Source organism: Nicotiana tabacum, chromosome 5 (genome assembly GCF_000715075.1).
Source record: "Nicotiana tabacum cultivar K326 chromosome 5, ASM71507v2, whole genome shotgun sequence".
NCBI classification, from domain to species: domain Eukaryota; kingdom Viridiplantae; phylum Streptophyta; class Magnoliopsida; order Solanales; family Solanaceae; genus Nicotiana; species Nicotiana tabacum.
In genome coordinates, this window is record NC_134084.1 from 80,625,722 (window position 1) to 80,641,024 (window position 15,303).

Consider the following 15,303-nt stretch of genomic DNA (forward strand, 5'->3'; position numbering starts at 1 on the left):
ATATCACACCATTTGGGTAAACCTGTAGCCTTCCTTCTTTCAGTAACTATAATGGAAATATGTGCTCCATGAATGTAACATCCATGCTAACAAAAAATTGGTTAGGTAAAATATTATAGAGTTTATCCCTTCTGTGTAGAAGAATATCCCATCAAGACAGCTATTGTAGATCTTGCTGCAAACTTATCACCTTTACCTATTTTGCTGGCAAAACATAAGCAGCCTATAGTCCTCATGTGTTGCAAAGATGGTGATTTTCCATACAAGACCTCAAAGGAAGATTTTCCTCCCAATACTGATAAAGGGAGTCTGTTGATTATGTAAACAACATCATGAACACATTCTACCCAAAACTTCAAGGGTAGATGGACTTGAAGTTTTATTGCTCTAGCCACCTCTAGGATGTATCTGTGCTTTCGTTCAACTACCCCATTTTGTTGTGGGGTGTGTACACATGAACTCTGGTGGACTATACCAAGGGATTGAAAAAGACTTCTACACTCAGAGTTAAAGAACTCAGTCCCATTATCACTTCTTAAAATCTTGACTGAAGCATCAAACTGTGTCTTTATTAGAATAAGGAATTTTCTCAAGCTTACAATCACATCACTTTTGAGTCTAAGAAAGTAAATCCTAACCATCCTACTACAGTCATCGACAATAGTAAGGAAGGATCTAAAACTATCATGAGTAGGTATCCTGTAAGGACCCCATACATCTACATGTATCAAATGAAAAGGTTTATCAGTACTGGATAAGCTCTTTGGAAATGGCAACCTGCCTTGTCTAGCTAAAGGACAGATTGTACATTCCCTTATTCTACTATTACTTGTTTTGAAATTCAAGTTTGGAACTCTATTAGGAGCATGTCTAAGTCTCCCAGGCCAAATTCCCGGATCCTCTTCTTTTCTATGACCATCTGCTACTTGCACATTTGCAACATTTGCCTTAATTATCTTCTGCTGCAGATTGTACATGCACTTCGAGCTCCTTACCAATCCCCTTCACCTTTTCAGTGTGAAGGTCCTGCATTATGCAAAAATCAAGATAAAAGGACACAAAGCATCTTAGATCCTTTGTCAGTTTGGAAACTGATAATAAATTGTATTTGAAACCTGGTATATACAATGCATTTTAATGACTTCTTCTTCACCAATACTGAATTCACATGTGCAAGCTCTGTCCAGGGACTTTCCATTTGGCAAGTACACCTTTGTATCTATACTGGTGCTATCACTATTAGCTTTGCTTAGTAATTTCTTATTATGATCCATATGATTGGTTGCTCCAGAGTCCACTATCCAATTTGTGTCCCTTTCTTTGTTTTTATTCTCTACTATGTCATTCACAATAAAAGTATTGACAATATCTGCAAATTCCTTCATGTAATTACCAGAGTTGTCTTTGTTGATTAACTTCAATATCTGATCATACTGCTCCTGAGTGAATACTATGCCTTATCCTTGAATTATAGTTGTTGTAGGCTGATTGATTGCCTACTGCTCCTCCTGTATTACTGCATTAGCTAACTGTTTCCCATGTGTCTGCTGTATCTCATGTGCTGTCAAGTTTACCTTAGGTCTTTGTTGATATTCACTAGCCTTCTTACTCATCTTGAAATCTAAAGGATAACCATGTATCTTTTAGCAATTGTCCCTGGTGTGCCCTTTGTAATTACAGAAATCACAATACAAATTGTTCCTCCTAGATCTATAAATGTTTCCTGAATTCACACTTCCCTTGTTGCGAAATAGTGCAACTCCATCAGATAGATCAACAATTTGTGTGAATTTTCCCAAAGATCTCTAACTCTCTTCTGATATCACCATGGAGTATGCCTTGTTAACACTTGGAACTGGAGTCATCATCAAAACCTGGCTTCTAAGCTGACTATAGGATTCATTTAGGCCCATAAGAAACCGCAGTAGCCTCTGGTATTCGAAATACTCAGCATAAATCTTTGATTCTGGACAATCACATCCTGGGCAGGGCTTGAGAGCATCATACTCTTCCCAAAGGTCTGTCAACTTAGCAAAGTATGCTGACATTGAATAAATCTCTTGAGACAATGTAGATATCTCTTTGTGTACATAAAATATTCTAGATCCATCAACCTTATCATATTTATCTTTCAAATCTGTCCAAACTTTGTGTGCACTAGACTTGTACACGATTCCACTAAGCAACTCACTACTCACAACATTCATGATCCAAGATAGCACTATATCATTGATTTTTCCCATAATTCATTTTTCCGATAATTCGTCCACAAAACCTAATTTGCTTTTACCAATTAATCTAATTTTCATTGATCTACTCCATAGCGTGTAATTCTCAGCGCCTTTGAGTTGAATAGAGATTAACGAGCTACCTGGCGTATCACATGGTTGTAAGAACAAAGGATGATGATGATCAATGGTGATTCATGTACTGCTTGAAGAAGGAGTTTATTCATCAATTGCCATGAATGTTGAGAATTGAACGAATCGCTAGTTCTTCACTTAGCTTCCAAAAATAGAAGAAGATGACAAATTGATTGTAGAAGCTATTGAACCCTAGCTCGAACGAGAAATGCCTTCAACTCTCCAAATGAATGAGAAATTGCAGTAACTGGAATTGATGTCCTTAGCTTACTGCTGTTTAGATCTCCAGCTATGATACCATAATGAAGATCAGAGTTGAGCTCGAGCTTAAGCTCTAATAGCGGAATTGAAGTTTCTAGAAGAAAGCTCTCAATCTATGTGTTACAACCCATATCCACATGTGTTAGTTCATGCCATATATTAGTTAACATAAATACAAGAAGAAATTATCTTTGAGATGATAAGAAGTCAATCCTATTGGTCTTAAGTGATACAAGAGTGTATAAGGGTGATTAACAAGTATTAGAAGTTAAATGAATCAAGGATGTTGTAACTCGTATTTTCAGGTAAATCTAGCGGTGCTTAATACACTCAAGAGGTCATGTATTAAGGTATTTTAATCATATAATATCCGTATCATAAGTCTTGAAGTCAAACGAGTTATGAAACAAAAAACGACAAAAGTTGTCGCAACTTAGCTTCATAATTTTACTTAAACATTAGGTCAAATGTTTCTAATCTTTTCTCCTAATTTACAAGGAATTACGGGATGATATACCAACAAAATTAAATATCTATGAGTCTAGTTTCCAATGCAATAAACCGTTCATCGATACGATCTCGGAGTAGAGAGATATTTGCATTTTCGCGAGACTGCGACAAACACCTCTCTATGGGGCCTACTAAGGCGTTTTAAGATATTTGGACCTATATAGGATGCCTCCAACCCATTTTAAGTCATTTTTTCTCACTATTTTCAGATCTTAGAACCCTAGGAACATCCTCTCAAGGTTCTCTCAAGATTCAAGACCCAAAAAAAGGGCAAACAACACAAATCAAGTGTCGGAAATTCCGTGGCGCTAGTAAGTCTCTTGTTCTTCTTGTTGTTGCTCATTTTTGTGTCGCTCCAGCTCGTGTGAGAGGTTGTTTTAAAGGGTTTATGTTCTGTAAATACTCCCTTATATTCTTAATATCAATCCTAGGTGATATTAATCCTTCTAAAGTGATTCTAGTGCCGAAAAACACTAATTGATCGCTAGTTTCGCTTTTTTGTTGTTGTGGCAGCATTGAATGGATATATCATGGAAATTTAAGGTCAAATTGGAGTTGTTATTTCTGTATAAAGGTAAGGAACCTCTTACTCTATATGTATTTAAGATTATCCAAGTTGCGGCTAAGCCATTGAAGCTAAAACTTGTGAAATATATATCGAAAGGTTTGGTAGTAATGTTATTGTTTTGTGGACTATTTTACGTTGCTGTTGGGCTGCATATTTTACTACTTTTTTGTGGAGTTTTGGAGGAGGAAGGGTGTGGATAAATACCATATATATGTAGGGTTGTGGGATGATAGTTGTTCGTAACATTTCCGGGTCGTTTGACACGACTACGGTGGTCGTCGTATGTATGGAGTGATTAGGCTGTGCGTGGACTATTTTGGGAGGCTCAATATGTTTATTATTGATGTTGTTTGGGCTGTTTGGTGATTGTTTGGAATGGTGTGAAGTCATATATATAGGGGAGGTGCTGTCCGTTTCATCGTAAAATAGGTTGTGGTCGATACATAATAGTTATGACGCTTAAATGATAACGATAGTATCATTTCTCTTATTGTAGACTAAGGAGTTTTGACAATTGCATAGCTTGAGATTGGGGCAGTATATACAAGGTATGTGAGGCTATCCCTTTCATTCTTTTGCACGACTCCGATTGTACATAATGTAATGAACGAGCTTCTAAAGATACTCTACTCTTAGAAGCTAGCAGTACTTACATTGCTTTCTCTCTTATGAAACGATTGATGTTAATGTTGCTTCTCTTATTCTTATGTTATCAATGTTGTTGGTACTTCCTGATTCTTATAAGGTTCATAGTGAAGAGTTAGTCCTAATAATGTGAACAGAGGATACCGACCTTACGTCACTCCGAAAGGTTTAGAATGTGATTCCATGAGTCGAGCATGCATTATATATATGTATCTATTTTACTCTACCAAGCCACGCTATAGTTGGCTGGGTACGACACCTATTGTGCAACCACTGATCAGTTGGGTTTTACCGAGATCCACGTGGCCGGGTACGATTCTACCGATCCTTATGATGGCCGGGTATGTTTTTACCGAGCCTATTATGGTCGAGTACGATATGATGATGATGATGCCCACAGAGGCGTATGTTTTAAAAGTTTATGTATACATACATATGTATCATGCATTGCATGTCAGTAGCCCTCAGAGGTACTCAGATTTTCCAGGTTGTATATTCTCTATCCCTGCTTACATTACTATTCGTATTTATGGTTCCCTGCCTTACATACTCAGTACTTTATTCGTACTGACGTCTTTTTGTTTGTGGACGCTGCATGTCGTGCTGCAGGTCCTGATAGACAGGCAGGTGCAGCTCCCCCACCACAGTAGGTTGTCCAGTTCAACGGTGATTGGCGAGATCCCTTCTCCGGACTTGCCTTGGTCTTGGTATGCATTTCTGTTATAGACATTATGGGTATGTCGGGGCCCTGTTCCGGCTATGTTGCAGAACTTATGTTCATTTAGAGGCTGATAGACAAGTGTCGAGGGTATGCCTTGTCGACTGGTTTTTGTTGTACAGTCTTTCATGGTAGCGTGGTAGCTCATACCTTATATATAGTTTCTTGATTGTCTGGTCATCCCCTGCTATATATGTTCATGCCGTCATATTTTATTGCTGGTTGTCCAAGATCCATGTCTACCATTTATATTGATCTCGTCAGCCCTAAAAGATAATAATGGAGGTTAGATGAAATGTACGTTGGTGCTCGGCAAGTATGGTCGGGTGTTAGTCATGGCCCTCCAGTTTGGGTCGTGACAAACTTGGTATTAGAGCAAGTCTGTCCTAGGGGTTGTCTATGAGCTGTGTCTAGTAGAGTCTTGATTATGGATGTGTAGCGCGCCACATTTATAATCAGGAGGCTACATGACATATAGGGTTGTTACCTTCTTCCTGAATCTAGATCGAGCGTAGATTTTTGTCGTAAGTGTTTATCTCTAATATTCACCTTATTTTCTTTCAGCGATGCCTTCAACTAGGAAGCAAACGATTAGTAGACGGCTTGATACAGCAGCGGGAGAGGTTAACAGTCAGGTGCCCCAAGCCAGAGCAGGACAAAGTGAGGCTTAGAGTGAGATTCCCTCTCATACCTCATCTACTCCATCTCCTACAGAGGATATTAGAAGGCACCCAGCGCCTCCAGTTCCTCCGTCTGGCACTACAGACCAGGATATGCGGAGTGCTTTGCATTTGTTGACTAGCTTGGTAGCTGCTCAGGCTCAGAGGCAGAATACAGGTGCTGCTGATAAACCAGTTAGTACAAGAGTTCGTGATTTTATTAATTTAGACCCTTCAGTGTTTACCGGATCAGACCTCAAGGAGGACCCACAGACTTTTATTGACCAGGTTCATCGTACACTGCGGGTTATGCATATTAGTGATATAGAGGCAGTAGTGTTGGCTTCTTATCGACTACGAGATTTAGCGGTTCTCTGGTATGATAGTTGGGAGAGATCCAGGGGTCCGAACGCTCCTCCAGCTGTGTGGAAGGAATTTTCTGAGGCCTTTCTTCGTCACTACTTTCCAGTTGAGATACGACGAGCTAGAGTTGATAGGTTCTTGAACATTAGACAAGGTAATATGAGTGTGCGAGAGTACAGTATGCAGTTCAATTCTTTAGAAAGGTATGTTCCCCATATGGTGGCCGAGATGAGTGATAGGGTGCATTTGTTCGTGAACGGATTGGGACCACATCTGATAAATGAGTGCACGACAGCCTCCTTGGTGGAGGGCATGGATATTTCCCGTATTCAGGCTTATGCCCAGACCCTAGAGGATCGTAAGCGCCAGCAGAGGGCAGATAGGGAGCAGGATAGGGGCCAGCATAAGAGGGCGAGATTTGCAAGGTATTCTAATGACTTCAGAGGCAGCGTCAGGCCCCAGTCTTCGAGGAGTTCGGCGCCACCTGTAGCTAGTGCTCCCCCACAGTTTCAGAGGCCTCAATATGATCGATTTACCCATTCTGGTCCAGGTCAGAGTTCGCAGGCATCAGGCTCGCAACATCACAGGGATACTAGTCAGACGAGACCCACAACACCACGTTGTGATCATTACGGTAAGGCCCACTTTGGACTATGCTGTCGAGGTTCTGTTGGACTGTATTCTTGCGGACAGCCTGGCCATATGATGCGGGATTGTCCTAACAGGGGAGGTGATGGTATGGCTTAGCCGACTGGATCTATGTCTGCTTCTTCCTCATCCAGTTCGACCTCCAGCACGGGGTTTTCAGCAGTCGATAGGTCGTGGTAGAGGTAGAGGTGCAGTGCCGAGTTTGAGGGGTGGTCAAAATCGAACCTATGCTCTAGTAGGTTGACATGATCTCGAGTCGTCTCCAGATGTTGTTACAGGTATTTTATCTGTGTTTTCTTATGATGTATATGCGCTGATTGATCCGGGATCTACATTATCATATGTTACACCCTTTGTGGCTAATACGTTTGGCATTGAACCTGAATTGATAAGTAAACCCTTTGCGGTATCTACTCCGATAGGAGATTCTGTGATTGCTAGAAGGGTATATAGAGGTTGCACTGTGATGATTTGTAGTCGTCAAACCTCGGCAAATTTATTTGAGTTAGAAATGGTTGATTTTGATGTGATAATGGGAATGGATTGGTTGGCCTCATGCTATGCAAATGTTGACTGCCGTACGAAGATGGTTAGGTTTCAATTTCCTGGTGAACCCATCATTGAATGGAAAGGGAATATTGCTACACCAAAAGGTAGGTTTATTTCCTATCTTAAGGCAAGGAAAATGATCTCAAAAGGTTACATTTATCATTTCGTTCGCGTTAGGGATGTGGAGGTGAAACCGCCTACTTTACAATCAATCCCCGTGGTCAACAATTTCCCAGATGTTTTCCCAGATGAACTCCCAGGCCTTCCTCCTGAAAGGGAGATTGAGTTTAGCATTGATGTGTTGCCTGACACTCAACCGATCTCTATCCCTCCATACAGAATGGCCCCGGCAGAGTTGCGAGAGTTGAAGGTGCAGTTGAAGGACTTACTGGATAAGGGCTTCATTAGATCTAGCACTTCACCTTGGGGTGCACCAGTCCTATTTGTGCGGAAGAAAGACGGGTCGTTACGGATGTGTATCGACTATCGACAGTTGAATAAGTCTACTATAAAGAACAAGTATCCACTTCCAAAAATTGATGACCTGTTTGACCAACTCCAGGGTGCCAAGTATTTCTCCAAGATTGATTTACGTTCAGGGTATCATCAGGTGAGGGTTAAGGAGAAGGATATTCCAAATACGGCCTTCCGGACAAGATACGGGCACTTTGAGTTCTTGGTGATGTCGTTCGGGCTAACAAATTCCCCAACAGCTTTTATGGATCTCATGAATACTATATTTAGGCACTATCTTGATGTGTTTGTGATTGTATTCATTGATGACATTCTAGTATATTCTCGTTCGGAGGCGGAACATACAGGCCACTTGCGGATAGTATTTCAGACGCTTTAGGATCGTAAGTTATATGCTAAGCTCTCCAAATGTGAATTTTGGCTGAACTCAGTAGCGTTCCTTGGCCATGTGATATCTGACGAGGGTATTAGTGTCGACACTTAGAAGATCGATGCAGTAAAGAATTGGCCGAGACCTACAACACCTTCAGAAGTCCGCAGCTTCCTAGGGCTAGCTGGATATTATAGGCGGTTTGTGGAAAGATTTTCTTCTATATCATCACCATTGACTAAGTTAACACAGAAAGCTACCAAGTTCCAGTGGTCTAACACTTGTGAACGTAGTTTTCAGGAGCTGAAGAATCGATTGACATCTGCACCAGTGCTCACTCTTCCTGAAGGAACAGAAGGTTATGTGGTATATTGTGATGCCTCAGGTATAGGTTTGGGGTGCGTATTGATGCAGCATGGGAAGGTGATTGCTTATGCATCAAGACAATTGAAGAAGCATGAAAAGAATTATCCAACCCATGATTTGGAATTGGCTGCAGTAATATATGCTTTGAAGATATGGCGGCACTACTTATACAGCGTCCACGTTGACATCTACACAGATCACAAGAGTTTACAATACATCTTCAAGCAGAAAGAGTTGAATTTGAGGCAGCGTAGGTGGCTTGAATTACTGAAAGACTACGACGTCGAGATATTGTATCATCCCGGTAAAGCCAATATTGTGGCAGATGCTCTCAGCCGTAAATCAATGGGAAGCATAAGAGGAGATGAAGTCTAAATACCCTTACCTATTCCAGAATGAAGATAACAAGGATGCTGGTGGAAGACAGGATACATTGGAAGGTGAAACGGCTCTATGAGGTAAGCAATAATTTGAGAATACTCCTCATTAATAAAAAATGGTGCTATGTAGATAATGTAAATATGCATAATGCTTTGTGTAGCCTTGTGAAGCCATATGTTGGGCTTAATTACTTGCAAGTTTTGCTAGTGACCATTTTATAGGGGAAAATTGATCGGAAATTTCCATTGGAATCCATGATGATTTAAACTCCCCATAAACCCTTACATTCGAGGACGAATGTTCCTAAGGGGGAGGGTGTTACAACCCATATCCACATGTGTTAGTTCATGCCATATATTAGTTAACATAAATCCAAGAAGGAATTATCTTTGAGATGATAAGAAGTCAATCCTATTGGTCTTAAGTGATACAAGAGTGTATAAGGGTGATTAACAAGTATTAGAAGTTAAATGAATCAAAGATGTTGTAACTCGTATTTTCAGGTAAATCTAGCGGTGCTTAATACACTCAAGAGGTCATGTATTAAGGTATTTTAATCATATAATATCCGTATCATAAGTCTTGAAGTCAAACGAGTTATGAAACAAAAAACGACAAAAGTTGTCGCAACTTAGCTTCATAATTTTACTTAAACATTAGGTCAAATGTTTCTAATCTTTTCTCCTAATTTACAAGGAATTATGGGATGATATACCAACAAAATTAAATATCTATGAGTCTAGTTTCCAATGCAATAAACCGTTCATCGATACGATCTCGGAGTAGAGAGATATTTGCATTTTCGCGAGACTGCGCCAAACACCTCTCTATGGGGCCTACTAAGGCGTTTTAAGATATTTGGACCTATATAGGATGCCTCCAACCCATTTTAAGTCATTTCTTCTCATTATTTTCAGATCTTAGAACCCTAGGAACATCCTCTCAAGGTTCTCTCAAGATTCAAGACCCAAAAAAGGGCAAACAACACAAATCAAGTGTCGGAAATTCCGTGGCGCTAGTAAGTCTCTTGTTCTTCTTGTTGTTGCTCATTTTTGTGTCGCTCCAGCTCGTGTGAGAGGTTGTTTTAAAGGGTTTATGTTCTGTAAATACTCCCTAATATTCTTAATATCAATCCTAGGTGATATTAAGCCTTCTAAAGTGATTCTAGTGCCGAAAAACACTAATTGATCGCTAGTTTCGCTTTTTTGTTGTTGTGGCAGCATTGAATGGATATATCATGGAAATTTAAGGTCAAATTGGAGTTGTTCTTTCTGTATAAAGGTAAGGAACCTCTTACTCTATATGTATTTAAGATTATCCAAGTTGCGGCTAAGCCATTGAAGCTAAAACTTGTGAAATATATATCGAAAGGTTTGGTAGTAATGTTATTGTTTTGTGGACTATTTTACGTTGCTGTTGGGCTGCGTATTTTACTACTTTTTTGTGGAGTTTTGGAGGAGGAAGGGTGTGGATAAATACCATATATATTTAGGGTTGTGGGATGATAGTTGTTCGTAACATTTCCGGGTCGTTTGACACGACTACGGTGGTCGTCGTATGTATGGAGTGATTAGGCTGTGCGTGGACTATTTTGGGAGGCTCAATATGTTTATTATTGATGTTGTTTGGGCTGTTTGGTGATTGTTTGGAATGGTGTGAAGTCATATATATAGGGGAGGTGCTGTCCGTTTCATCGTAAAATAGGTTGTGGTCGATACATAATAGTTATGACGCTTAAATGATAACGATAGTATCATTTCTCTTATTGTAGACTAAGGAGTTTTGACAATTGCATAGCTTGAGATTGGGGCAGTATATACAAGGTATGTGAGGCTATCCCTTTCATTCTTTTGCACGACTCCGATTGTACATAATGTAATGAACGAGCTTCTAAAGATACTCTACTCTTAGAAGCTAGCAGTACTTACATTGCTTTCTCTCTTATGAAACGATTGATGTTAATGTTGCTTCTCTTATTCTTATGTTATCAATGTTGTTGGTACTTCCTGATTCTTATAAGGTTCATAGTGAAGAATTAGTCCTAATAACGTGTACAGAGGATACCGACCTTACGTCACTCCGAAAGGTTTAGAATGTGATTCCATGAGTCGAACATGCATTATATATATGTATCTATTTTACTCTACCGAGCCACGCTATAGTTGGCCGGGTACGGCACCTATTGTGCAACCACTGATCAGTTGGGTTTTACCGAGCTCCACGTGGCCGGGTACGATTCTACCGAGCCTTATGATGCCCGGGTATGTTTTTACCGAGCCTATTATGGTCGGGTACGATATGATGATGATGATGCCCACAGAGGCGTATGTTTTAAAAGTTTATGTATACATATGTATCATGCATTGCATGTCAGTAGCCCTCAGAGGTACTCAGATTTTCGAGGTTGTATATTCTCTATCCCTGCTTACATTACTGTTCGTATTTATGGTTCCCTGCCTTACATACTCAGTACTTTATTCGTACTGACGTCCTTTTGTTTGTGGACGCTGCATGTCGTGCTGCAGGTCCTGATAGACAGGCAGGTGCAGCTCCCCCACCACAGTAGGCTGTCAAGTTCAGCGGTGATTGGCGAGATCCCTTATCCGGACTTGCCGTGGTCTTGGTATGCATTTCTGTTATAGACATTATGGGTATGTCGGGGCCCTGTTCCGGCTATGTTGCAGCACTTATATTCATTTAGAGGCTCATAGACAAGTGTCGACTCATGTATAGTTTGGTATGCCTTGTCGGCTGGTTTTTGTTGTATAGTCTTTCATGGTAGCGTGGTAGCTCATACCTTATATATAGTTTCTTGATTGTCTGGTCATCCCTGCTATGTATGTTCATGCCGTCATATTTTATTGCTGGTTGTCCATGATCTAGGTCTACCATTTATATTGATCTCGTCAGCCCTAAAAGATAATAATGAAGGTTAGATGAAATGTAAGTTGGTGCTCGGCAAGTATGGTCGGGTGCTAGTCATGGCCCTCCAGTTTGGGTCGTGACACTATATCACTCAAGGAATTTAGAATTTTTGAACTTATTTTCATAGTATGTTCTATATATATATATATATATATATATATATATATATATATATATATATATATATATATATATATATATATATATATATATATATATATATATATATATATATATATATATATATATACACATCTGAGATCTACCGCTACATTACTAAGCTAAAAGACTAAGAAGAAAGTGAGCTAACTAACTTCTAACTAACCCTTCCATAAATTAATTATAACTAACTAACAACCCATGTGCTTCCCACGTGTCTCTTCCTTCAATAGTAATCAACAAATGTTAATAATCGTTTAAACTATAATCCCAGAACTAGATTACTTAATCACTCATAATATGGTATTCACAACAATTGTTAAAATTCATAAACGAACCAGAAAGAATAGAAGAAAAATACAGAATCATAGCCCAATTTGTGTTCTTCTCCTCCTTGCACATTTCTTTCCTCCAAAGACGTATAACCCTCTTTAAAAGACGTTTCATACGGCATCTATATGACCTAGGGTGGGTAGAAGTCGTCCAAGCCAATCTAATTTTGGCCAAGAATCGCCGAGGCCGCGTCTGAGTTCCGTGTGTCGCGCACCCCTTGAACGAGCTCCCAATGCCTTTTTCTTCTCTTTTGGTCACGCACTGGCTCGTAGGGGTGTCAATGGATTTTCGAAAACCGACTAAACCGATCAAACCGTACCATACCGAACCGATTTTTAGGTTTCCTTTTAAGAAACCTTAGGTTTTTATATAAATCTATAACCGCACCGATAATTAGGGTAGGTTTTTTATTTTATAAAAATAAACCAAAAAAATACCGAATAAATTTTACATGTAGAAAATATATTTATTTAGTAAGTTCAAAAGTAATAATGCATTAAATTTTCTTTGGGCCTTGGAATTATGAAAACTATTACAAGCTAACAAGTAATTAAACTCAAAATACTAATTCCTAAAACCTATTATGCTACTTCTATTTAAACTAAGTTATTTCAAGTATCTTTATTAGCAAGACACAAAGTATTCTAACGAATTCTAGCGATTACGAGTAGCAAACTACAATGTATTGAATATGTTTCCTTTCATATAATTTGGATTTATCTTTTTGAATATTTAATTTTCTATAGACTTTATTCTTGAGTCTCAGCTTGGTATATCTTTCAACTCGTGTGATTTATATTTTCTTTGCCTTTGTTTGATTTCTTTTACGCTGTTGTAGAATAGTTGATGGATCTATACTCTAGCCATCTTTTTTTTTTTTAATTCATCACCCTTTAAACAGTAAAAATGTCTAGAGAGTTTTGCTAAGTCCAATAAAAGAACGTATGTTATTGCATTCTACTTCTACTGGTGAATTTTACATGATATAAAAAAATACCGAAAATTAACCGAACCGTACCGATACCGAAGAGAAACAGACATGATTGGGACGGTTTCGAAAAGTCTAATTTTGGTTATACATAATAGAATAACCGAAAAATTGGTATGGTACAAATTTTATAAAATAACCGGCCGAACCGAACCATTGACAACCCTACTTGCTCGTGAGATGACAACCAATCACTGTTTGCTGTGAAGAATTACTCCCCTAGCTCGTCCCCATCTCCCCCGACGTATGAATCCTGGACGAGCTGCCTTCAACTCTTTTTATTTTGATTTTTTTTTTATTTTTTATTTTTAAATCTCGGTTCGCACCAATTCATCCACTTTTAATCAACTTTCCTTCAAACTCGTATTTATACATAAAAGACACATAATGTGCATAAATTCATCCGATTGACCATATACCTTTTATTAAATCACACTATACATTAGGACATATATCCACCAAAAGCATGTACTTTTTGACAAATTATCAGTGAACAACAAATGTGTAAGTAGATAACTTTTGCCTATGTTGACATTGGCATGATTACAAGTGAAATAAAAGACGATTTGTTTGTCTCAAATTTATTCGCTCATTAATAACTTAATAAAGATAAAACGTGGTATGTGAATGATTAGATTAATATATATGTATTGATATATCTATTCTGAGGCTTTACAATTTAATAAATGTGAATGAGTCGGACACCGACATTCACTTTTTATTTTTCCTTCCACTACCTCATCATTTTTCTACCATTTATTTTATTAGTTTGGACTTTCGGACTTCATCAAAAAATAGTACTTCGTAGCATAAGATTCTGTAACTCAAGGTAGAATTATGACGGTTAAATGGCGTCATATGTGTCTCATTATTCAAGACTTTCTTTCTGGTTTTTTATCTGGTCTCCGCTACTAACACTGAAGCCCGACTCCAATCCTGATTCTCGCCAACATGTCCTATATTGGAGGGTAAAGCATTTCCTAATAAAGACAATCTCATACTCAAATTTTGAACCCGATACTTTTAATTAAGAATAAAGAAATAGTTACTGCTCCACGCCTCACCACAACCTTTGTGAGTTATTTAAGAGCTTTTGTAATTTTATCAACATAAAACCAAATCGTAGTTGTCCTTTAAAGTATTATTTGTAAAATTCCTTTTTAAAAAGGTTACAAAAAAAGTTGATTCGATTATTCGAATAAAATCGATATGAGTAGGAGGAATAAATTTTCGAATGCATATAGCTCTTTTAAAGACTTCACTTTTTGGAGCACCACGGATTGCTATGAACGTCAGCTTATCACCAGAATCAACTTCAAAGCTTTTACTACTATTTTCCATTTTGGTTTCAGAAAAAGATCAATTCCCTTCAATTTCTAACTTTCTATCACAACATATTCGCTTACTATTTTCCAAATTTCGTAATATCTCCACTATGTATTGGATAAAATTGATTTATAATAAATGATCGAATGATATGATACGTGGAACCGAACACAGATAAAAGGAGAGTCAAGTAACAACCAATACCGTATACGACAACTGTAACTAGGGGTGTACAAACCGAACCGAAAAATTGCACCATATTGAAAAGTCAAATCAAACCGATTAAAAAACCTGATTAAGTTTGATTTGATTTGATTTAATATTGAATAAAAAAACTCCGAACCATACCGACATATAAATATATACTTTTCATATATATTTTTAAGACTTTTTTATAAAAAAATTTAAAAAATATCTAGAAATATTTGCTTTAGTTAAATATGAAGTGCTCTATATTTATTAACTTTAATTAATGAGTTGTTTGATCACTTTCTTATCAAGTGCTAGTGAAATGTGTCAATCTCTTTATTCTTCCATATTTACATGTCAAGATCTATATATTAAATTCTTATATCTTTTTCGAATATGAAATGATATTTCGACAATTTAAAATTAAATTGAACATATCATTATATAGGTTCATATTTATTTTTATGCTTAATTATTAAATCCGATTAATCTTGAAAATGTACATCAA

At 38.0% G+C, this 15,303-nt stretch overlaps 1 protein-coding gene and 2 long non-coding RNA genes across 3 annotated transcripts; 2 read left to right on the forward strand and 1 right to left on the reverse strand.

Moving 5' to 3' along the window:
- Positions 1-1,496: 1,496 nt before the first annotated feature.
- Positions 1,497-2,243, reverse strand: LOC142180829 (uncharacterized). The gene is made up of 2 exons (XM_075252921.1): positions 1,811-2,243; positions 1,497-1,621 (listed from the first exon to the last, which is right to left on the reverse strand). The coding sequence occupies exons 1-2, from the start codon at positions 2,241-2,243 to the stop codon at positions 1,497-1,499; spliced, it is 558 nt and encodes a 185-aa protein (XP_075109022.1).
- A 1,088-nt stretch (positions 2,244-3,331) lies between these two features.
- On the forward strand, positions 3,332-4,331 carry LOC142180615 (uncharacterized). Its single transcript, XR_012709229.1, has 3 exons — positions 3,332-3,445; positions 3,648-3,708; positions 4,199-4,331. It is a non-coding gene; the product is annotated as an uncharacterized LOC142180615 (long non-coding RNA).
- Positions 4,332-9,791: 5,460 nt separating this feature from the next.
- On the forward strand, positions 9,792-11,782 carry LOC142180616 (uncharacterized). Its single transcript, XR_012709230.1, has 3 exons — positions 9,792-9,893; positions 10,096-10,698; positions 11,401-11,782. It is a non-coding gene; the product is annotated as an uncharacterized LOC142180616 (long non-coding RNA).
- The last annotated feature ends 3,521 nt before the right edge of the window (positions 11,783-15,303 follow it).